Genomic DNA, 23720 nt, shown 5'->3' with positions numbered 1-23720 from the left:
CATTTGTATTGAGAACATGTTCTGGTATAAGATGCATCAAGGTAGAACAGAAAATGTTCTTGTAGGAAAAACTTGACACATGTTCCATTGAACTGCATCAGGGGTTTTCTAGAAGCCCTCCCTTATACTCTATCCATCTTTGTCAAACTGTGTCACTTCCAGTCTCTTCATCTTATGCTCAGAAAGTAGCTGTGGTAAGGCTAAACTGATCTGAAAATAATGACTTTCTGTCTACTGGATTCCTGGTAGGGACAGAGCAGGGGTGGGCCCTGGAAGAGCCAAGAACATAGCCTCACAGGCATGGGGGTAGGGAGGCGAGGCCACCTCTGTACCTCACTTCTGCTCTGCAGATAATCTCAGTGCTCTCAGCATGAAAATCTCCCTGTGCCTTGTTCTGCAGTTTAGCTGATGCAAATCACATCAGCTAAAGTTTTAGGCCCTTTTAATTTCTACAAAGACAAGATGGAGAGAATGTAGGGTGGGATGGGGCAGTGTGAGCTGTTACCTCTGCTGTGTTAAGTGCCAGATTCCCCAGCACAACCCCTCTGTGTCCACAGCCAAGATTCAGAGGAGGATGCTCTTTTAACTGAGTACAGTCACTTACCCTCTGGCTGACAGAGCTTGACTGTGAATTTGATTTGGCCAGGTCCCTTTGGATTTTTTTTTTATGTGTTCGTGGCTTGGGCAGATGAGGCAGTGACTCCAGCTTCCTATTCCTCTTACCCCACCAAGGTGACAGACCTCTCCTCAGAGTTTGCTTGGGTAGAACCTGTCTGCCATAAACAGGCCATTTTCTGTTTTTCCCATGTGGATCTGCTTGGCCTGCGATCCCTCATCTGATGGCTCCTGCCATTCATCCAGCTCAGAATCAGGGTCTAGTCTTTCTTGTTCCTTCCACTGTGCCTAGCTGAACAGGTGGAGCAGCCCCCACCCCGGGTCACTGTGTAGACAGGGTCCTCTGGATCTCTTTCTCTGACTACATAGCTACCACAAAATTCTTCCCTTTGGTCTTGGTCCCAAGCTCCTTGCATATCCCCCCCGCCACTTCTGCACCCACGTGGCTTTTTCACACCAAACCACCACCAGCAGGCTGACTTTCAGCTACAGTTCAGTGAGTCATGTGAGGGGGAGGCCTTCAAGAGTGTCAGCAACATCTTCATGGCAGACACTTCGTGGAGGTGGTTTTAAGAGGAAGCTCATGTGTTCTACTGAACCGATCACCTGTCAGGATAACCTAATTTCTCAGGTGAAAGGGGGCATTTCACCCAAAACCATGCCCCAGCCCAGAAAGCCATCCCTGAAGCTTCTCCTATTCTGCTTGTCTAAACCTAAACTTTTTCTCAAGTATACCCCTATCTGTTCCTCTTACTGTCACCCTGCCACCAGGATTCTCTTATTCTCTTGTGCCTTTTTCCACCTGCTTTCTTCTTTTTTTTGAGTTGGAGTCTCAGTCTGTCACCCAGGCTGGAGTGCAGTGGCACACTCACGGCCACCCCAGCATCAACCTGCTGGGCTCCAGCGATCCTTTCACATTTTCTTTTCTTTTTGGGAGTTGGAGTCTCACTCTGTCGCCCAGACTGGAGTGCAGTGGCCGCTCCCAGCCACCGCAGCCTTGACCTGCTGGGCTCCGGCGATCTTCCACCTCAGCCTTCCAAGTAGCTGGAAGGCGTGCGCTAATTTTTTGATTTATTGTAGAGATGAGGTCTCGCCAAGTTGCCCAGGCGGGTCTTAAACCCCCCGGGCTCAGGCAGAGCCACTGAGCCCGGCTCACATTTTCTTGATTGTTCACACCGCTCCAGCTGCCTGCTGACCCAGCTCTGTGGCCCCTAGAGTCCCATCTCCTGCCTTCCAAGCTTTGGCTCCTTCCTAACCCCTTGTGGAATCCTGCCTTTTTGTTGCCCAGTGCAGACTCCTTTCTCAACTTTTTACCTGCTCAACCTAAGTAGGGGGTTGTCAGCTTTAGAGAGAATGGTGTGAAGTTGTATGTCATGGGCATCATCACATCACCTGGGAGCAAAGGATCTGGCTTCGAACTCACCCTTGATGGCCCAATAGGGCCCTCTTTGCTTCTCTAGAGTTGGATAGCAAGTCATTGTAAACACTGCCAGATGCTATTCACAATTTCATTTAAACTGCAGTATAAACATGCTTAACCACTTACCAATATTTTCTTCTTTTCCTACTTAATGATAAATTTCTTGAGGAAATGAACCAAATCTTCATGAGCTGTGACTACATAAGAGGTTTTAAAGGCTGCCATCTGAGTGCTTTGTGTACCATGTGGAACTGTTTTTACGCCTTATCCTTAATCCCCATGAGAACTCCATGATTAGACAGATTCCATCAAATAACAAGCTCTGTCTCATTTTAAGTCTTCAACTCTTAAATTCACTCAGACAGTACTAACTGAGCCAAGATTTGAGAGCTTGTGGACTTACCAGCAGGTTGCTCTCCCTGCTTGGGGGGGTGTTACTGTTACTTTTTAAAACATTCCTTAGATTATTTATCTAACATGGTGACATTTTCTATAATAGACACAAATATATATATGCAATGGAATAAATAGGAAACTGTTAAGCTCTTGGTGGCTAGTGTTGGGAGTTCTAGTAGAATTTTACCGAAATCATTTCTCTGTCTTTTTGTTTTCTAGAGGAAAGAAGAATACATCTTTTATGATAGAAAAGAGATTTTATGCTAGAAAAGTTTAGACCTAAAAATCTGCAGCCAGTTTATATTGGAGTTTTATCTCTTGTTCTCTGCTTTTATTTTAATTAGTGGAAACAATACAATGGCTTGGCTGATGTATCTGTCCTTAAAGCAAAAATTTTTTTTTTTTTTTTTTGAGTTGGAGTCACTCTGTCACCCAGACTGGAGTGAAGTGGCCGCTCCCAGCCACCGCAGCCTCGACCTGCTGGGCTCTGGCGATCCTTCCGCCTCAGCCTTCTGAGTAGCCGGAATTACAGGCATGCGCTACCACGCCTGGCTGATTTTTTGATTTATTGTAGAGATGTCTTGCTGCCCAGGCGAGTCTCAAACCCGCGGGCTCAAGCAGTCCTCTCACCTCAGCCTCCCAAAGGCGCGGGATTACAGGCTGAGCCACTGTGCCCCCTAAAGCAAATTTTAAGAACATTGGCTCCATCAGAAATGACTAAGTTCCAGGTATAGAAATTATGTGAATAAAGTTGCTCGATTAAAATTTTTAAGGTTATCCTTCTTGTGTTTTCTTTTTTAAATCTACACATGTCCAGAGGATTTTCCCTGATGATTCTATCTGACGTTTCCTATTTCATTATTAGAGAATATTGTTTGCTTGTAAAGCCTAAGTTTAAGCTGTGGATACGATTACCCTTGAAAGAAAATACAACTGCTTAGACTTAAACTCAGACCTAATAGTAGACTTAGTATCCTTCCTATTTGGAGACAGCAAATCAAAACATGATACGGGCTGAGTATCCCTTATCTGAAATGCATGGGATCAGAATTGTTACTGATTTGGGGTTCTTTTGTTTTGTTTTTTTGGGGGGGGATTTTGGAATATTTGCACATACAGTTGACCTTTGAAGAACATGAGTTTGAACTGTGAGGACCCAATTTCAGTGTGGTTTCTCTTATGCCTCTGCCACTCCTGAGACAGCAAAATTGACTCCTTCTCCTTGGCCTACTCAGCATGAAGGCAATGATGATAAAGACCTTTATGACTATCCACTTCCACTTAAGGAATAGTGAAGATATTTCCTCTTATAATTTTCTTAATAACATTTTCTATTCTTTAGCTTGCTTTATTGTAAGAATACAGCGCATGATACATATAATACACAAAATATGTATTATCAACTTATCAGTAAGGCTCTGGTCAGTAGACTTAGTACAGTTTTGGGGCAGTCAAAAGTTGTGTGTGGATTTTTGACTGCACAAGGGGTAGAGAGGATTGGCACCCCAACACCTATATTGTTCCAACCAACACATGAGGTCAGGTGTGAAATTTCACACTTGTACCGTCATGTTGGTGCTCAGAAAGTTTTGGATTTCAGATCTTCGGAGTAAAGATATTTAACCTTTATAATTCACCCATTAAAGAATTCTTAACATCTTAAGGTTTTCAGATAAAAACATGTTATATTTAAACAATCCCAGTAGTCCCAAACACTTGCAGCCACACAGCACATGTGATGTCTCATGATTTTTATTGGAGCTGCTTATAATAGAATATCATTGTGGTATTTTTTTGTAATGAAGCATTTCAGATATTCAGAATAATGTCACAAAACATGCTGGAATAAGTGGTTGTTAATATATTGCCCTAATTTTTTTTTATAATGAGAAATCTTAAAGGTTACACACTTTTGTTCCCATCTCCAAACCCCACCCCAGGCAGCTGCTCTCCTGAAATCTATCTTGGGACTGAATTACAGTGAGACTGAGTTATAAATGAAGGCTCTTCTTCATATTTGGCATCTTTGTGCACACCCATCTGCCTTTCCGCTTCTCTACCATGTCTTGATGCAGCACATGGCCCTGACCAGAAGTTGAGCAGATGCTGGGGCCATGCTCTTGGACTTTACAGCCACCAGAATTGTGAATGAAATTAGCCTTTATAAATTGCCTAGCCTCAGGTATTCTGTTATTTTAGCAACACTAACTGGACTAAGCTTAATCCTTTTTCTAGATTCTGCTGTAAAGAAAAACTACCTTACTCTCAGAATCAAAAATACTGTATTACATCTAGTTTTTCACATTTAGGTCTAAACCATTTGGACAGGTTTTTGCACAGATGTGAAGGGAGAACCAGCTGTGCAGAAGACAGCCACCTCTCCACGCAGGTACTGAGTGGCGTGCCATCCCCACCACAAGTGGTGTCTAAGCTTGTTTAGCAGTAATGCTCTTCATCACTTGGCAGAAAATAACTTCATTTTTCCATGGAAGCCACAAAACAGTTTGGAAACCTCTTCCAGCGAAGCCTTTAGTGTGGGTTGCTTTTTTTTTTTTTTTTAAGCTTAGCAACTCTCTCCTGTTTTACAAGACTGTATAGTGACTGCCTTCAGTGGTTGTAGAGGGAACAGTTTGGAGGTCCTGGTTTATCTGCTTGGGACAACTGGACCCTTCTGCTGATGGCCTGAGTATAGAAAGAGTCTTTCCCCACACTGCACTTCTTACCCCTACATGTTTCTTGGACATGGGGTTAATCTCTCCTTTCTGACTCAGTCAAATTCTGTTCTAGACCTCACTAGGCTCTCCTGTTCCAACAGTCCAAATGTGCTTGGTAACTTCAGGCGGTCGATGGGAAGGGTAAGGGTAGGCCCGCTATCAATGTCACTTCCACTATAGGGCCCTACTGGACTCCTGCACTGACACACGCTCTTCCATCCTGGCTGCAGGACGCTTCCCACTGATATGTGTCATGGTTGGCTGTGTAGATGTCTGCCTTTCCCTTTAAGAATGGGATCCCTGGGGGCAGAGGCTAGACAATAGAATGACCTCCCTGAGCTGCTTAGGACTGTCTGGCCTGCAAACACTGTAAGCATGTATGGACAGAAATACATGTGAAGACACAAAGCTCATCTCCAACCCTTTGGACCAGGGACTGTCTGACACACACTCCAGGGAAGAGGAGTAAAATGGTTCATTAGGACTGAAGTTCCCTTTGCCCCACTGTGCTGGTTTTGGGATGTTCTCTCCTTACAGTCAGGAGTCTGCACACCAAACGGCAGTGGAGGTTTATTTCAATGCAAGGAAAGCAAAGAATACTGATTATTTTTTTACAACAGTGTTTTTCTTACAAACTAAATTAAGTGTTTGCATTGCTACGACAGAGTTTGGCACTCGAAGAGGACTGTTTACATCTTACATTTGGACCACCTAGGACATTCCACCAGGTGAAGCCAAAAGCCTGTGCTGACTGCAGGAGTCCAAGACTTTGAGGGTCTCCAGGGCTGCTCTCCTGACCCCAGGATCCGAGTCCAGCTGTAGCTCCTGGAGGGCTGAGAGTGAACACAAAGAGGGAAGAATCAGGCCCCTCCCGGTCAGGACCACATGCTTCATGCTCTGGGCAGCAACTGCAGGCCAAGGTGGCTGGCTGATGGTGGGAAGGGGGCAGATGTGGAACCTCCTGTGTGTGTGAAGTCAGAAGACAGCATGTAGGGAGAGGGGAGTGGGATTGGCAATTGAGGGAAACTGCTAGGGGAGGGAGGGGCATTCCTCATCAACAAGGGTACCTGCATGATTAATGTTTATACACCTAACCCTGAATTGTATCCCACATCTTTATAATAAAATTTTTAAAAAAAGACAGCAGGTGGAGCTGTTGCCACATCACAGATCTCTCAGGGCTTTAGGGATCACCCTAACAGGATGGAAAGGTCAACCCACAGAACCTGACAGCATCAGGGCAGATGCATTTCATAAAGAGCTGTGGATGGGAGGTGGGGGAGGGGACAGCACAGGGGACAGAACGGACTCCCAAGGCCAACAGCTGTCTTCCTGGAAAGGTACCTCCATCTCTGTCCTGGTCATACTCCCCACTACAGAATAGTGACCCCTAACAAAGGTTATCTGGCTCTTCCCTTGGAGCGGTTTCACTTAGCTCCCCAAGTGAGTGTTGGCAAGTCAAAAACTCAGAATATAACTGAGTCTCCTACTTACAGTTCCGTAACACTGGAAAGTCCAGATTTTTCAGATAATGTATAGACATCTGCTTCACAATAATACCTGAAATGACAGACAAGGAAATGCTTATCACAGGAATATTAGGTCAGCCAACACAACATTCTATGTCCTTCCCTATAAGAGACCTGGTTTTACATGAGGTCATCGATGAAAGATTTTGTCAGGCCAAAGTTGGCAAGGAGGAAACCTGATTCAAAATCAGCAGGAAGAAAGCATGGCGGGACAGGAGGCATGCTGTGGGAGCTAGACCCAAGCTCTGGTCCTACTTCTGCCCCTTGTCTCCCTCCCCCTCCAGGCCTGGGGTTGACCAGAAGGACTTCAATGTATATCCTGAATCAAGACAACTGTCTGCTCACCTGCCAAGTTGCAGGCAGCAATTCTGATCCTTGACAAGTTATTTTTAACATAGGTCATTGTTTCTAGCAAGAAGCTGTAGAGAACAGCAGGTTTTTTCTGAGTCTGCAAAAAACAAGTGACACACACACACAGCCTTGGAGGATGCAGTCTTCACAATGGGCTGTTTACAGACTATTCCCATGTGTCTGATGCATCAAAGAGGGCAAGCAGCCATCCTAGCAACACACAGCAGGTAAGTAGCTGGGTAAGTTAAGGACATTCAACCCCTTGTATTTTTGCCTGATTCTAGAGAGGCTATTACATCTATCCAGGATTGTGCTGTCCAATACAGTAGCCACTGGCCACATGTGGCCCTTATGTCTTGGAGTGTGGCTGGTCTGGATTAAGCATAAAGTGCCTCCTGGATTTTGAAGAATGTACTAAAAAAGGTAAAAATGACAATAATAGTTTTTATATTGACTACATGTTGAAATGATCGTGTTTAGTTATACTGGGTGAAATAAAATATATTATTAAAACTAGTTTCACCTCTTTCCAGTTTTCTGAATGTGGCTGCTAAGAAATTTAAATGGACATGTGCCTCACATTCTATTTCTGTTGCACAGTACTGGTCTTGGCATGTCACATGTAGAAGGTAAACATGGGACCACAAGAAATCAATCTGTGGCAGTGTTGACCCCAAGCTCCAAACCAGCCTGTGGCCCCCAGGATGGGCTGGCCCCCTTCAGCTTTCTCACCAGGACAGAGCACATGGTTGTCTGGAAAGCCGTCATCTTGTCATCGGCGCTGGCATCACTTTGCCCTGAGGGGCTCTCCAGGGACTTCCAGCCCCAGAAGTGCACACACTGAAACATGGTAGCCATGCAGGCCTGGAGCAACACAGGACACGGGACAGTGGGAGAGGATATCAGGCACAGTGAGCCAGGGTGGCTCACGTGAGAGGTAGAACTAGCACGAAACCAGAGGACAGCGCTGGAAAAGTCTCACAGAGACAAAGAAGGGCAGGGCTGGTGGCTCCTGGGAGGCCACCTGGGACCGGAGCCCTGGCCAGCTTGAACAGGGCTGTGTAAGCTCTTATAAAGAACCCCTTGGAGGCAGATACAGCCCCACCTGCTCCCTCAACCAGCTCCCTGAAGCAGCCATGCTTCAGACCCAGCCCTCCAGGGAATTGGGTGGGGAGCCTGGCTTGGGCGGGCAGGACTGGGTGAGCTTCTCACCCTCCCAGACCCACTGCACCTTCCACCTCCAAGCTCTGGGGGCCCCTGGCCCCTGCTTCTAGGAGATGAGAGGGAAGAGAGAGAAAGATGGATGTCTCTTCCCCAGGGATAGGAGTGGTGCAGCATATCCCATCCCTTGTTGGTTTCCCCATCTTGGTAGCCTCTTCATTACATTCTTGGTCACCCTTGCTGAATGTGCCTCCAGCTTCTTCCCTGAAGTACCACTCTCCCCACATATCGGACTGTTGTTGATAAAATTCAAGAGAACAGTGTGGGCTGAAGATACAGGGTAATGAGGATTCGTGAGGATAAAAAGTCTCAGTGGTGATACTTTATGCCCAGGGTCACCAGGGACCCCGTGGCAAAGCCCAGGAAGGGGGTATGATGAGAGCAAAGAACCGGTCTGGGAAGTGCGCTTATCTCCCTGGGAGGGTCACTCCTGCCTCACCCCATCTGGAAACCTGCAGCCTCACAGTGACAGGATTGGGGGGATTTGTGTCCCAGAGCTGGTGCTAAGGCACCTGTTGGAAATGACCGTTGAATTCTTGTGTGGGATGTAGTAAGCTGCTCCTCAAGCCCTACTGGGCTGAGACCACCCTCCACACACTCCCCTATCTATGTAGGAGTATGAGAGGCACAAAGAGGGATGTCTGGGTCATGGGGAGAGAGGTTCTTACTTGCGTCCCCAGCCAGGGGGAGCCTGAGAGGCAACAGCTAAATGAGGAGTCTCATTGATTTAACAAGTAGATCTCTCCCGGTCTCCCTTCCTATCCCAAGTCAAAGGAGGAGCTGGGCCTTGGAGAGGGAGAAGCCAGGCTTGCTCCCCTCCAGTACTTCTACTGGTCACCATGGACCCACCCCACAGGGAGCAGCGAGGGAACAGAACAGTCCTCGTACCCAAAAGTGACCTGCCAGCTACAGAATCTGTTAGAAGAAAGGGAGATTGGGCAGAGGATGGCTACAGATAGTGACTGGAGAAAAAGGAAACCACACCATACTCCCCTGCAGAGCTGAGGTTCCTCGGTCAACGGTCCCTGCGGGTCATTTTGAATGGTCTTTCTCCCAGCCTGCCCAGGGGTGGAAGGCAGGAGGGGGGATTGCAGCCTCTGGCTTTCAGAGAAGAATGGCGGGGTGGTGGGGGTGGTGAGGTTGCTGGGAATAGACTGGAGTTATCAGAGCCGACAGACCCAAAGGACCTGTTCTTTTGCGGGATGGAGAGGATGTATCTTACTTGGGCTGTGCTGGAGCAGGGGTCCTGGCAGTGCAGCATGAGGGGGATCCAGGCCTTCTTCACTTCCCCTTTGAAGAAATGCTTCTTGAAAATCCCGACCACCTTTGCCAGTCTCCCAAAGAGGATGAAAGATTTCAGTCGCAGCAACTCGCTCTCCTGTGGCCGATATGAACACTCCAGGGCAGACACCCAGGAGGCAAGACGCCCAAGAAACCCCAGCCATTCTCCAAGAACCACTTTAAATGCCCGAGCCCCTTCAGAGCCTTCTGGATCATTCCGTCAGAGCGGAGTCTCAACTTTGGCAGGGCTCCTGTAGCCCTCAAGGAGGGACTGGGCATTCTCCTGGTCTTTGTGACAGGCTCTGTGTGGGACTGGAGCACACACCACTGCCTAGCAGAGACCCAGCACAGCGTGGGTGCTCAAGGTGTATTTGTGGGCTACAAGGAGGAAGGAAAGGGGGGCGCTCTTCCCCCCTAACAGGACTAGAGGGGCCCATGAGTTCTCTGATTCTATAGTACTGATTCTCTGGGACTTAGAATAAGACCCTTCATTCTGCAGGATCCCGGATCCTGTAGAACACTGGCCCCAAACAGAAGCCTCAGTTCTTTCTGCTTCAGAGCCCATGTCTTCATCGGGGTGAGAAGGGCTCCCTCCTCTGAGCAAGCTGAGGGGGCTTGGAACTGGACTCACGTTGTCGAAGAAGACCCTGCACTGCTTGGAGATGGCATCAAAAGAGGCCCCCACATCCCCTTCTTGGAGTTCAGCAAGGATCTTGGTTAAGGCCTCCATGCCCTCGGCAGCCACACTGGTGCTCGTGGACTCCCTCAGGGAGCCCAGACACTTCTCCAGCAAGAGTTTTCGATACTTCTTCACCTGGAGGGTGTGAGCAGCCCTCAGCTCCACCCGTGCTCCTTGGGACAGGAGCACCCAGCGTGCACCCTCGGCTTCAGGACTGGGCTCAGGGATAGGCTCAGTACCTTCCTGGGGGCACCCAGGGCCATGTTGCCAAGGGCTCGCAGGGACAACATACGCAGGGCCTCATCCTCCTCCTGGTTGACACCCTTCTCCAGCAACACCACCACTGGCCTCAGCAGCTTCTCCTGGTACAGAACTGGGTTGCTCATGAACTAGCGAGGAAAAGTTTTGACGGTTATCCCCAGAGGAGGCCCACTTCTCAGCCACAAGGCAGGATGTGGGGTTAGATGCCATGCACAGATTGGTTGCTCTATGAACAGGAGGGGAGGGGCTCCAAGTGCCTCAGTTTCCTCATCTGTGAAACAGAGGTGATACTAGTACCTCCTTCAGGGTTGTTGCAGGGATTCAATAGGGAAGTATGTGAGGAATGCTAGATAAGTGTTACTTGTACAGATACATATGTTTATTCATCATTTGTCTCTTCAGTTAGCATGGGAGCTACTGCCAAGTGCACAAGTCACACTCACCCTTGTCAGAAATGCACAAGAGGCATGACTTTCACTCATTTGGGAAAATCTCTGTTGGCCTAGTTTTTGAAGTACAGAGACCTCAGGCCAGTGGGAACTCCTTGGTGTGTGCATGCATGTGTATGTGTGCCTGTGTTTTAAAGAAGTCTAAACAGAAAACTAAACACCAAATGGGTGAATCTAGGAGCAGGAGAAGTTATTGACCATTAGCCACATCCAGTTCCTTGAACCCTCCCTAAACATGACTGCTCTAACCTCTCAAGTGCTCCATCTCCATCTCGCTTCCCTTCCAGCCTGTCCTAGACACTGACATCAGCGGGTGCTTCCTACAACACTTTAGTTCATTTACACATTTACTGAGTAGCTATTAAAATCCAGGCAGAGCAGTGAATAAAACTCACACCTATTTTAAATGCTCTTCAGGATAAAGTTCAAACTTGTCAGCACCTGTTTTAAAAAATTATTTATAGCCCAGTACTATCCACTTGAAGAACTTAAATAACCTTGCTTCTTAAAAAACTGAAAACCTAATTTTTCAACAGAAACACTTGGCTAGCATTTAACACAACAATTAGCTAGCTCACAGGCAAGCAACATAGACATTATCTCATTTCATTCTCACCAAAGCCCCGTATAGTGGGTCCTGCCATTCCTGGTCTGGCATGTGCAGAAGTTGAAGCACAGAGACGCTAAACTTATCCCCAGCTGCTGTGCTGCTGAATGGGGGAGCCATGATCCTAACCAGGCCCTCAAATTCCAGCATGTGGGACTGGCCCTCTGCTGCACTGGCTTCTGGCCACTGAGAGTTGTGAACACAGGCACATCAAAAGGCAGGTCCTGGGTGAAGCAATGGGAGAGCGCCTCTCCTTCCACCTTCACAAAGGCAGTGTGAACACGGGAGGAGCCCGAGAACCTATGAAAGTTCAGCAGGCATGTCCCAGGAGGTTTTGTATGGCACACAGTCAAGAATCATTGTCACATTTTTAAATTGTGGGAAAATATCTAGAGGACATTCTGTGACATGTGAAAATTTATATTAAGATTACATTTTAATATCCAGGCTGGGCACGGTGGCTCCCGTCTGTAATCCCAACCCTTTGGGAGGCCGAGATGGAAGGAATGCTGGAGCCCAGGAGTTCAAGACCAGCCTGGGCAATATAACGAGCCCTCATCTCCACAAAATGTCAAAAAGTTAGTCAGGTGTGGTGCCTGCCTCCCAGCCACTCGGAGGCTGAGGCAGAAGGATGGCCTGAGCTCAGGCGTTCGAGACTGCAGTGAGCGATGATCTTGCCACGGCACTCCAGCCTGGGCTATAGAGTGAGACCTCGATTCAAAAGTAAATAAATAAAAAATAAAAATAAATCAATACGATTATTATTCTTTTTAACTAAAAATAAATAAATTTCAGTGTCCATCACTAAGGTTTTGTTGGTACCCAGCCACCCCCACTAGCTCAAGTATTGCCTGTGGCTTCTTTCCTACACTAACAGTCAAGTTGGCCAGAAAGTCAAACATATGTATTGACTACGAAGTCATTTATAGAAAACCATGGCCAACCCCGGGCCTAGGCTGTTGTTCAGTTCCTGCGGTGTATTGGACACCATTCCCCTCAGGACCTTCTGTGGAGAGGGGCACTCCAGGCCTCGCCTTCCTGACTGGCAAGGCCCCTCGACCTCTCAAAGTCTTCCTGCAGGACGCCTGCCCCAGCGAGAGCCCAGGTGCCCTCCCTGAGCCCCCTGGGCTGCTGGCACCTGCCTGGTCACGCATCATGTAGCTGCTACGCTTCAGGAAACAGACTGTGCCCCAGCCTCTTTTTCCACAGTGCCTGGCCCTGCACTGTTCATGAGGTGAATGAGCGACGGAGTAGATGAGTGAACAAGCACACACAGGAGGGGAGCTGGCCTGCCCTCTGACTCCAATGCCTAGAAATGGGCCATCTTCAGAAGAACCCGGGGGGTCCCCATCCCCTCCACTCTCGCCCAGCCTCACCTCCACACAGACGGCTGTGCTGCTGACGCGGCAGCTCAGAACTGCTGAGTCCATGCCGCTGAGCATCAGCTCCGACAGCCTCAGCCTGTAGCACTCCACGTGCTGCACACACAGCCTGCAGAAGAGAGACAGCAGCCGCAGGGTCAGGAGGCAGCCCGGCTCCTGCCAGACAGTTGCCAAGAGCTGGGCAGAGCCGTGCTGCAGCCTGGTGCCAGCTGGCAGGGTGACCTTGGGCAGAGCAGGCTCCTAATACCTCTGGCCCTCTCCCTTCTCACCCATGGGACTTGGTCGGGGTTGTCAGGGGAGTATTTACTCTCCATCTCCTGTTTACAAAAAGGGACTAGAATGAGAGCTATTTCTGAGTAATCGGGACCCAGGAGGTAGCTCTTCATCCGGCCCTTACTCAAGGCCCCGTGTGGCCTTCGGCAAGTTCCTCTTCTTTCTGACCTCACCTCTCTTGCTCTGAACAGGAAGAGTTGGAATAGGAGTGTCTTGGTGTTTGTACACCCTGCCCATCCCACAGTCTGGGACATGGGTCACCATGGCAAATCCCCCAGAAAGGAGGCATTTGGCCATGACTGGACCACACCCTTTGAAGGGGGCCCGTCCATTCAGCAGAAGGTGCTTCTCAGGTCCCACTCCCACACTGTGAGGGCTGAGGCCCACCTGGCCAGCAGGCTAACGCCCTCCAGGAAGGTCTCGCTGTCCTGCAGGTGTGCCCACACCACCTGCTCTTCCAGGGCATGTGCCAAATGCTTGCTGTCAATTCTCTTGAACAGGAGCTGCATGGACTTGATGGTGATTCTGGAAGAAGGTGGGAGCTTGTGATGTGCAGCCTTGCCGACAATGCATGCTTCAGGGAGGCTGGCCGAGAGGTCACCCTCTACAGCTGCCATGGTCTATGAAGGGGGGTCCCAACACCTGTGAAGTCTAGCCCAATGGGCTAAGGTTATAGTCCCAGGAGAAAGTGGGTCTGCAAGCTCTGAAAACCACTCTGCGATGGACATATGTGAGGGAGGGGTGGAAAGACCAGCTTCCAGAAATTTCTCTTCCCCACCAGGAAGGGACAGCAAGGGCCCCTCGGTGGGGGTGACTCAAGGAGTCCAGTAGCTTCTGAGGGGCAGCCAGAGGTTGCGTCCGGCCCAGGCCTGCTGCCCCACCCACTCATCTGCCCTCAGAGCACCTTTGCAAGTTCATCTCCTCAGGCAGGGTCCCCGTATGCATCAGCCTCCATGTCTTCAGGTTGGGCGAGGTGGCCTCTGGCCTGTGGCTACAGCCCAGCTGCAGCAGGAGGGTGTAAATGAGATCGGGGATGAGATCTGGGAGCTTGTTGTCCTTGTCAATCTTCTCGATGAGAAGGTGGATAGTGCACAGGGTCTGCAGAGGAAAGGCCTGGGGCATCAGTACGCTTATCCAGAGACACCCAAGGAGTCCTGGGGCCTGCCCCTGTGACTCACCATCAGAGGGTCCACTGCAGCCAGGCGCCAGATGTTGTTCTTGGAGGTGGCATTTATCCTGGGTGTGAACCACGACTGCAGCCGGCTCATCAGGCTGTGTAGTATGGTCCGGGCCAAGGGCAAGTTTTCCGACACAGCCAGCCACACGTCCATCAGGTGGCTAACCAGTTAGGGCACAAGGACTGTGAGTTTCCTGCCATGTGCCCTGACAGGTAAGAATTCCTTTTGGCCCCTAGGCTGCCTCCTAAGTAAAGGTTAAAGTCTAGGGGCTGAGTCTTAGGGAGGTGGAGTGGGCCACAAAATGTGCCTCATTAGAACACAGGCCCCTAACTCCACACTCAACCACCTTTCCCTGAACAGGTTCACAGGAAAGCTATGGCCCATGCAGAAGCCCTAGCTCCACTGCCAGTTGACCTCAGAGGCCTCCACTTCTGGCTGCTTGCTTGATGATGTTATGGACATGTCTAGTAATATCTTCAAATGCCCAATTTGTGTCAGGTTGGTCCTAGGCAGTTTGCAGATATTGCATCACCTAAACCCTCATAACACATCTTTGAGGAAGATATCTTTTTTCTGTATATTCCACAGGAGAGGAAACCAAGGCTTGCAAAGGTTAGGCAAGCTGCTAGCCTACAATTGGAAATGGCTTTCCTGATCCCCAAGTCCAAGCCCGATGACCCGCTGAGAAGAGAAGTGCCCCCAGGATAGCTACAGAGAAGTGGGGATTCAGTAGATTAAGTTGAACAGAAGGACATGTCAGTTGCCGATTTGACTCCCCAAAACCAAATACACAAGAACAGGGAGGTGAATTTGGTAAGAGGGGGAAGATGTGGCCCAAGCTTAGTGGCAGGAATCAAATGGAGGGGTGGGCATGATGTGCTCATTAGTACTACGTGTAAAAGAAGCCATGAGGTGTGAGGCAACTAGAAAGCAGAACCTCAGTCTTACAACAGTAAGGAACAGAATTCTGCCAACGATCACATGGTCTTGGAAGAGGACCCCAGGCCCTGGGATGCAACCCAGCTGACACCCTGATTGCAGTCTTGTGAGACCCTAAATGGAAGGCCCAGCTGAGCCATGCTCAGACTCCTGATTCATGGACACCGAGATCATAGGTGGGTGTTGTTCTAAACCTCTAAGTGGATGGTAATTTGTTACTCAGCGATAGCTAGCCAAGACAGACTTCGGCAAACTAAGTGATAGCCACCAAGCACACCTGACCCAGGGCTGCACTGCACACCATCCCTCACCCTCAACCAGCACTGCCCCGAGAGCCACTGACTTGCTAAATTGCAAAACTGCACAGCCCTCCTGCTTGGACCCACTCTGCCCTCACCAGAAGCAGCTCCAAGGTGGAGCCAGCCTGCATTGTGTGCAGGTCAGTCCTTGTGACTCCGGATCCAAAGCCGTTGTCTGAAACTCTTTTCTCTGTTCACAGACTCTTAGCATGACATCTACCTTACCTCCCCACACCAGCACAGGCTCGGCTGCTCTGGGCCCTCCTCAGATGAATTCTAACACCATTCCAACAGCCTCCCCACATCTGCGGACACCCTGCCCAGCTGCCTATACCATGCTGTAGCTCATACAGGAACATGGCACTACTGGTAGAGATAACACTGAGAAAGGAGGGGGCTCCTCTGCTTCACTCATGACTACCTGAGGGGCTGGAGGTTGAGGGAGGGGGACATTTCTCGCTAAAGGGACTTGGACAAGTCATTTCCCCTAGCAGGACACATTTTTGAAAGGAGTAGGGACTGAAGCATCTCCAAAGACTCACTCAGGCCTTGGGAGCCACATCCTGTGGCCTATCTGCTCTGAGCGCTGTTCCCCACAGGGAAGGAAAGAGCTGCCAAGGGGGAGACGCTGGACTCCATAGATACTGCCCCAGGACAGGGGTGAACCAGGACACATGAGGAGCTTCAGGGTTCAGATTCCAGCTCCATATGACAAAGCTGTAGAAGTCTGGGCTCCAGGTCAGTGGTTCATCAGAGGCTGGTGCCTCCTACAGAGATCTGCCTCAGGGTGGGGCAAGGTACTGCCCAAGGTCCCAACGTTTCTGGAACATGTTGGGATGGTGACTTGGGCGTGGTCTGAGCTGCACAAAAGGCTGGGGCCACCTCCTCCAGGACACCCACCTCTCCATGGGCAGGGGCTGCCTCAGGAGCGACGTGAGTACAGTCTCCTGGTGGTAGTGCGCCAGCAGGAGAATGCCTTCAATGAGAAGGCGCCGCACTTCCGGGTGATCCACCACAGGCAGGTGCACCAGGATGGTGCCCAGGATCTCGGCCACCTGGGGAAGGGGAAGGGCATCACCAGGGACAGCCAGGGTCCCCATGGCCTCCTGCCCTCACCCCATTACACACCCCTGCTCCAAGGACTGTTGCCCAACTGGATGATGGGCAGGTTAAACCACCAGCACCTTCTCCAGCCCATCCTTTGGTCTTTTCCTCCAATTCATTTTATCAGACTTTCAATGTGGGAAGTGGCGCACTCTGGAAGACCCTCGAGCCTCCAGTTCACCACCCACTCACTGACCAAGTGACCTTCAACATGTTTCTTTCTCATTCTAGACCTCTACTTTCTCTTCCACTTTAGCAACCAGGGGTTTGGGGGAGGCATTCTCCATGGGTGGGGGTGGGGCCCTCGCCTGGTCTCTCTCTCATCTAGGTGCACTGAACAGCCCAGCCCCGTGCCCAGGTGGCCCCTGTCACAGCTCTGCTACCTTGTCCTCCAGCTCCTTGACCCGCATCTGGAGGAAGATGCCTATCCAGGTGACGGAGGCCTTGTCATGCTGCAGGTCCATAGCCCCGATGTTCTCACAGAGCTTTTGGATGAGTAAGACCACTTCGTCACAATTAAACTCCATGCAGACCACCTAGGAGTAGAGCAGGCAGATCTGGGTCCACAAATCAAGTCCCAGGTTGAGTCCCCTGGTCCCCCAACCCCCGTAGCTGCTGATGCCCTCTCCTCCTCTGGCCCACCTCCTGGCCCCAGTCTCTCTCAGACCATGGCCACGGTCTCTGATCAGGCTTCCTGTTGCCTCTCACTGTCCAAATCACCAGTCTGCTCAGACCTCCCTACTCCAAGGACACCCACTGCCGGCCCTTCCAGATTCAATGGCTCTCCAAGACCACTGGGGAGTACTCCAACCTCGCCCACTCCTTGTTACCTGCCCTCCACTTCCCCAATCCTACACAGGAAGCACTACCCCAAACTTTCACCATCCTCACCCTGCAGCCTTTGTGTCCTGAGCCCTGACACCTCCCATCTCATCCAGCCACAGCACAACCCCTTGCTCCAGGAAGTCATTTCTGCCCCTGAACCAGAAGGGTCCTGGCCCCCTGCGGCCTTGGGCCTCCTGTTTTAGCTGCTCTGGGCACTTCCACTCATCACTGGCCATTAGCCTGCCTGTGTGCCAACAATATGTGCAGGGCTGGTTCCGGGGATTCCTATGGCCCCTCCATAATCAGCGTAGCATATCATAGGGACAGGGAGAAGACAGCCAGGCATGTTAAACACCTACTGTGTGCCAGAGAGCACAGGGCATACCTGACAATAACTCAGGTCATTTCAGGCCATTTCAGCACCACCTCCCACACTGAAAGTCTGACAAAATGAATTTGAGGAAGAGACCAAAGGATGGGCTGGAGAAGGTGCTGGTGGTTTAACAGGCCCATCATCCAGTTGGGCAAGAGTCCGTGGAACAGGGGTGTGTAATGGGGTGGGGATAGGAGGACATGGGGACCCTGGCTGTCCCTAGTGATGCCCCTCCCCATCCCCAGGTGGTGAGGTCCTGGGCGCCATCCTGGTGCACCTGCCAGTGATGGGTAAGATGAACCAAAGGCTATGGAAACAGTAATCCCAGAGGAAAATGTGGACTACACAGGTGGCCCAGGAAGGCCTTGCCTCCAAAACATGGCCCCAAGACCAGCTAAATGACCCACAAAGACGTTCCAGCTGTCACCTTGGCAATTCTGGAGGATACACAGAAAATCTTCTCCATGTCTGTGTCCTGGAGGTCCTCCTTACATTTTTCAAGCTCCTTCTCCTTGGAAGCACCCCACAAGGAGCAGGTCTGGCTTGCTGTTGGGAATACAATTTCAGGGCAGACCAGCAGGGGCAAGGGCCTGACAACGGTCACCTCATGGTGACTCCCTGCCTGGCTTTGTGGGCCTGAGTCACCCTCCAGCACCCAGACATCCCATCCCTTCTGGCCTTTGCTCTCATTGCTCTTTCTGTGTGCCAGGCCTTTCCCTACACCACCTCTACATTCAGCTCAGATGTCTATTCTCCCTTGAGCTCAGCTCTGGCCAGTTCTGTCACATCCTTGGTACCTGCAAGCTGACCTCCTCCCAGTAGGGACCCTCAGTGCCCAGCATGTGCCCTCAGTGAGTCAATCTAAACCAATGAGCCTCCTCTTCTGGAAGCTTCCATGGCCTCTCCATGAGCTTTCTTTCCTCTTCCCTCTGCTGGTCACTCTTGTTTGTCTCCATGCCTGCCTGTTCAGAGAGGCCACACTTCCCTCCAGGGTAGGCCGCAGCTGACACCCATAGTGTCAGCCTTTCCTCCCTTCCAGAGAGGTTGTCCCTCATTGTTCTACCATCTACATACCATGAAGATCTAGCAGGCTGGACAGGACATTAGTTGAGGCCACACGAGTTCTTTGGTGGGTATCACAGGTGCATGGGGCGATGAGTCCAACCAGAGTCCCAAACTGCCCCAGCTTCAGGGGGATCTGAGGGACAGGAGACCTCAGAGCTCATACCTTGAGCCCTCATGCACACCCAAAGCTGCCCAAGATCAGTGTAAAGCTGGCAAGAGAGGGTGAACTCTGTTCTGAAAACACCCATCTGGGGAGGAGAAGGCTGCCCCCATCCACCTTCACCTAAGCAGCAGCCTTCCCAGTCCTGCAGGGGTCCCTGGAGCAGATCAGCCAGGATCTGAGGGTCTCGACTCAGGACTTGCCCCGAATCAGCTCTGCTCTGCTCCATTCTAAACTCTAGCCCAGTTGTTCCTGTAGAGAAGCCTAGGTTCAAACCAGGGCTTCTCCACTCACTAGTGGAGTGACCTGAGCAGGGCACTTCACCACTCTGTCTCTCATGTTCCTTGTCTGTAGAGTAGAGATAATAATGGTGCCTCCTCTTTCAAGGAATACTTTGAGAATTCAGGCAATACACTCTGCACAGCACCTGGCCTCAAACATTGCTTAGCAATGGTCCTGGCCCCCGACTCATTTTTTTGAGCCTTCTTCCCTACTTCCATCTAGATGCTCCAGGACCAAGGTCCTGCCCAGCCCAGTTTTCACTCTGCATCTCTCCCAAAACAGGCCCGTCATCGCACCCCAGCCCCTGACCCACTGTTCTCCTCCCACAGCCATCCAGAGGACAAAGCAATCAAAGAATAAGGAGCCAACAAATGTAGGAAAAGAAGTCTCATCAAGCTGGGTCTGATGGTTAATCAACAAAAATGTTGCATTGTTCTAGGTTTCCTGATGTTTGTAGTACTTGTCAAGCTTTGTAAAATTTGTGATTCTATAGTTATTTATATTTTCATTCTAAGTAAATATCCACTTTGCTAACCAATGTAGGATTCATAATTGCATATCCTTTTTCTTTAAGAAGGCCCTCACCGCTGCATTAGCCTTGGCCCCTACAAAACCTGTATCTATGCCAACCCGAGACCTCCATCCTCTCCCTCCTGCACCCACCCCAGAGCCCCAGTGCTGGTTCATCGCAATCTCTCCCAAGGGACACTTTGAGGACAGAATTTTATTTCAAAAGTGTTCCTTCTTCTCCCAGATAGAGACAGGAATTCCTCTGTGGATGTCATAGTGGCAGGCTAGAGAGCTGAGCACTCCTGAACTCACGCAGATACCGGTGCTTTGGATGTAGAGCTGCATGAGATGAAGATGGAGGTTCATGGCCTTCTCTCGCTCCCATTCTTTCTCTGACAAGATCCATTTTTCTAGGAGCTATGGGTAGAGCCCAGAACACAAAAGAAGGCATCAAAATCCTGGGGCCAGTTCTTTCCTGGCCAGCTTTTGCCCTCCTTGCCCCTCCTACTCAGAGTCTCTCAATGTTTCTGTGTGGTTCTAGACACTTCTGATTTTCTTCTCAGGCCCCACCATGAAGGGAAATGAGGTTGTGGGCAAGGATAGACCATCCTAAGCATCTTCACCAGCATGATGCTCGACTGTTATGTTTGGCCTAGCTCCAAACATCTGCCTGCAATGAAAGACCATGAGCACTCGGCCCTGGGGGCCATTCTAATAGTAAAATTTATTTCAGAGCAAAGATATTACCATGCATAAAGAGGGTCATGTCATCACAATAAGGGTTGATTCATCAAGAAGACATAACAATACTAAATGTTTATGTACCTAACAACATAGCTAAATAATACACAAAGCAAAAACTGATAGAACTGAAAGGAGAAAGAAACGAATCCACAGTGATAGTCAGATGTTTCAAAAACCTCCTCAATAATTGATAGAACAAGAAGCCAGAAAATCAGAAAAGGTATAGAAAACTTGAACAACATTGTCAATAAACTTGGTCTAACTGCCATTTAGGAACACTACACCCAACAGCCCCAAAATATTTTTCAAGTGTACATGGAATATTTGCCAAAATAGATTGTTTCTTGGCAACAAAATAATTCTCAATCACTTTTAAAGGATTTAAAACATACAAAGTATGTCCCCAGACAACAGTAGAATTAAATTAGGAATCTAAACCAGAACGATCTCTAAAAAAAAATCTCCAAATATTTGAAAGTTTCTAAATAATCTACAGGTCAAAGAAGAAATCAAAAGGGAAATTAAAATGTATTTTGAACCGAAATAGAACACAACATATCAAAACTTGTGGGGTGCAGCAAATAAAAATCAATGTCTATGAACTTATATTATCTGATCCTGATTTCAAGACTTATTATATACAGCATTACAGTAACCAAGACAGTGTGATATTGGTGTAAAGATAGGCAAACATCAATGTAGCAGAATAAGTGTCCACAGACTTGGTCACTTGATTTTAAACAAAGGTGCAAAGGTAATTCAATAGTCTTTCCAACAAATAGTGCTGAAATAAATGGCTGTCAATGTGAAAAAAAATTAAAACAAAATAAACTTTGACCATACCTCAGACCATACAAAAATTAACTTAAAATATATAATAGACTTAATTGTAAAACTTGAAAATACAAATCTTCTAGAAGAAAACATAGGAGAAAACCTTCGGGACCTAGAATTAGGGAAAGATTTCTTAGATTTGATACCAAAAGCATGTTTCCTAAAAGCAAAAAGGAGAAATTGGGCTCCATCAAAATTTAAAACTTCTGCTCATCAAAAGATAATGGAAATTAATCAAAAAACAAGCCACGGACGAGAATAAAATATCTGCAAGTTACATATCTGATTTGCAAATTACACATCTGGTAATACTGTATCTAGTATATATAGAGACATCTAAAATCTCAATAATAAGAATGCAAACAACCCAATTTTTAAAAACTGGCCAGACATGGTGGCTTATGCTTATAATCCCAGCACTTTGGGAGGCCAAGGTAGGAAGACTACTTGAGACCAGGAGTCGAGACCAGCCTAGACAAGAGAGCAAGACCTCGTTTCTACAAAAAAAAAAATTAGCCAGGTGTAGTGGCATGCACCTATAGTCCCAGCTACTCGGAAGGACAGGGTGGAATTATCACCTGAGCCCAGGAGGTCAAGGTTGCGGGGAGCTGTGATCACGCCACTGTACTCCAGCCTGGGCAACAGAGTAAGACCCCCCTTCCACAAAAAACCTAGCCAGGATCCTTCAAAAGTACCAAGATTATGAAAGATAAAGAATACAGAGCTGTTCCAGAAAAGAGAACAAAGAGACATGACCGCTGAATGCAATGCATAATATCAATTGTATCCCAAATCAGGAAGAAAATAACTATTAAAAATATTCATACAATTTGAATATGAGTCATAGATTTTAATATAGCATTGTACTAATATTCCTGAATTTGGTAACTGCACTCTGTTATATAAGAGAATGGTCTTATTCTTGAAATCTACAACTAACTTTCCATGGTTCAAATGATGTGTGTGTAGAATGAGAGAGAGGAAGATGGAGAAATAAAATATAACAAATTAAGAACTATGAATCTGTAAGAAGAATATCTTTGTACTATTCTTACACATTTGGAATTTTATCAAAATAAAATTACTAAAACAATGACCTATACACTCCACTGTTTCCCATAGTCTGGCCCTCAGGCCAGCTCCCTGGGAAGAGAAGCCATCCCTGGCTTCTGGCCCTCCACTAGGTGACTCACATGCACCATCTCCTGTAGGCCCCTGGGGTCCAGCTGCCTCTGCAGGAGGCTCTCCATCAGCTGCTCCAGGGCTCTCAGAGCATTGGCATACAGGGTCTACAGCCAAGAGAGAGAGCTGGGTAGCAATGAGGGGCACCTGCAGTTATCCTTTTTTCAGGGAGGTGGTATAAAAGCCATCCTTCTGCTCAATTTGAGTTCCTTATGCTCATCTTTTCATGTGAAGTACAAGTCAACCTTTTAAGGAGAATTCATTTTACAAAGGAGGAAATTGATTCCTAGAGCCCAGTTGTTCTCATCCTGCACTAGGCTCTTGTGGCTACCTGACAATAAAATATTCTGTCTCCTCTTCCACAGTGTTGTTGGAAAATATCCATCCCATCAGGGACTACATTTCCCAGTATCTCTAGCATGGATGGAGCCATGTGACTATAGTCTGGCCAATGGAAGGAGGGGAAAATGGCTCCTAATCTTCCCTAGGCTTTCTCTCCCTCCTCTCCAATCCAGGCTGGATATCAATACCCACAGGGACCTTAAGAGCTATGCATTGAAGGTAGTGGGACCTCTGCCAGCCTGGGTTCCTGAATAGCTACATGAAGCAGCCACTCTCACCCCCACTGACAATTGAACTTTACTTGGATGACAAATAAACTTTATCTTGTTGGCTAGGCACGGTGGCTCAAGTCTGTAATCCCAGCACTTTGGGAGGCCAAGGCGAGAGGATTGCCTGAGCTCAGGGGTTCGAGATCAGCCTGGGCAATTTGGTGAGACCTCGTCTCTACAATAAATTCAAAAATTAGTCAGTTGTGATGGCTCATGCCTATAGTTCCAGCTACTTGAAAGACTGAAGTGGAAGGATCACCTGAGCCCAGCAGGTCGAGGTTGTGGTGGCCATGAGCATGCCACTGCACTCCAGCCTGGGTGACAGAGTAAGACTCCTACTCAAAAAACAAAACAAAACAACAACAACAAAAATTTCTTGTTAACCCACCAAGATTTCAGAGTTTATCTGTTACAGCAGCTAGCATTGCCTTATACT

At 48.7% G+C, this 23720-nt stretch overlaps 1 protein-coding gene across 1 annotated transcript in view; it reads right to left on the bottom strand.

Annotated features, from left to right (window-relative positions):
* Positions 1–5783: 5783 nt before the first annotated feature.
* The window catches only part of MROH2A (maestro heat like repeat family member 2A), a 63422-nt gene continuing 45485 nt past the window's right edge, over positions 5784–23720 (bottom strand). Inside the window, exons 26-42 of the mRNA XM_008056293.1 lie at positions 22685–22780; positions 20226–20330; positions 18971–19094; positions 18324–18442; positions 17082–17234; positions 16495–16649; positions 14357–14516; positions 14083–14276; positions 13566–13703; positions 12900–13014; positions 10446–10595; positions 10159–10341; positions 9469–9624; positions 7758–7889; positions 7020–7122; positions 6640–6705; positions 5784–5978 (exon numbers count right to left, since the gene is read on the bottom strand). Coding sequence (XP_008054484.1) covers positions 5857–5978; positions 6640–6705; positions 7020–7122; positions 7758–7889; positions 9469–9624; positions 10159–10341; positions 10446–10595; positions 12900–13014; positions 13566–13703; positions 14083–14276; positions 14357–14516; positions 16495–16649; positions 17082–17234; positions 18324–18442; positions 18971–19094; positions 20226–20330; positions 22685–22780 — 2271 coding nt within the window. The 3' untranslated portion in view covers positions 5784–5856. The remainder of the gene's footprint in view (positions 5979–6639; positions 6706–7019; positions 7123–7757; positions 7890–9468; positions 9625–10158; positions 10342–10445; positions 10596–12899; positions 13015–13565; positions 13704–14082; positions 14277–14356; positions 14517–16494; positions 16650–17081; positions 17235–18323; positions 18443–18970; positions 19095–20225; positions 20331–22684; positions 22781–23720) is intronic.

Source organism: Carlito syrichta, unplaced genomic scaffold (genome assembly GCF_000164805.1).
Source record: "Carlito syrichta isolate Samal-C Ts95f unplaced genomic scaffold, Tarsius_syrichta-2.0.1 Scaffold12763, whole genome shotgun sequence".
Taxonomy (NCBI): domain Eukaryota; kingdom Metazoa; phylum Chordata; class Mammalia; order Primates; family Tarsiidae; genus Carlito; species Carlito syrichta.
This window is presented reverse-complemented; position numbering and strand designations above follow the sequence as displayed.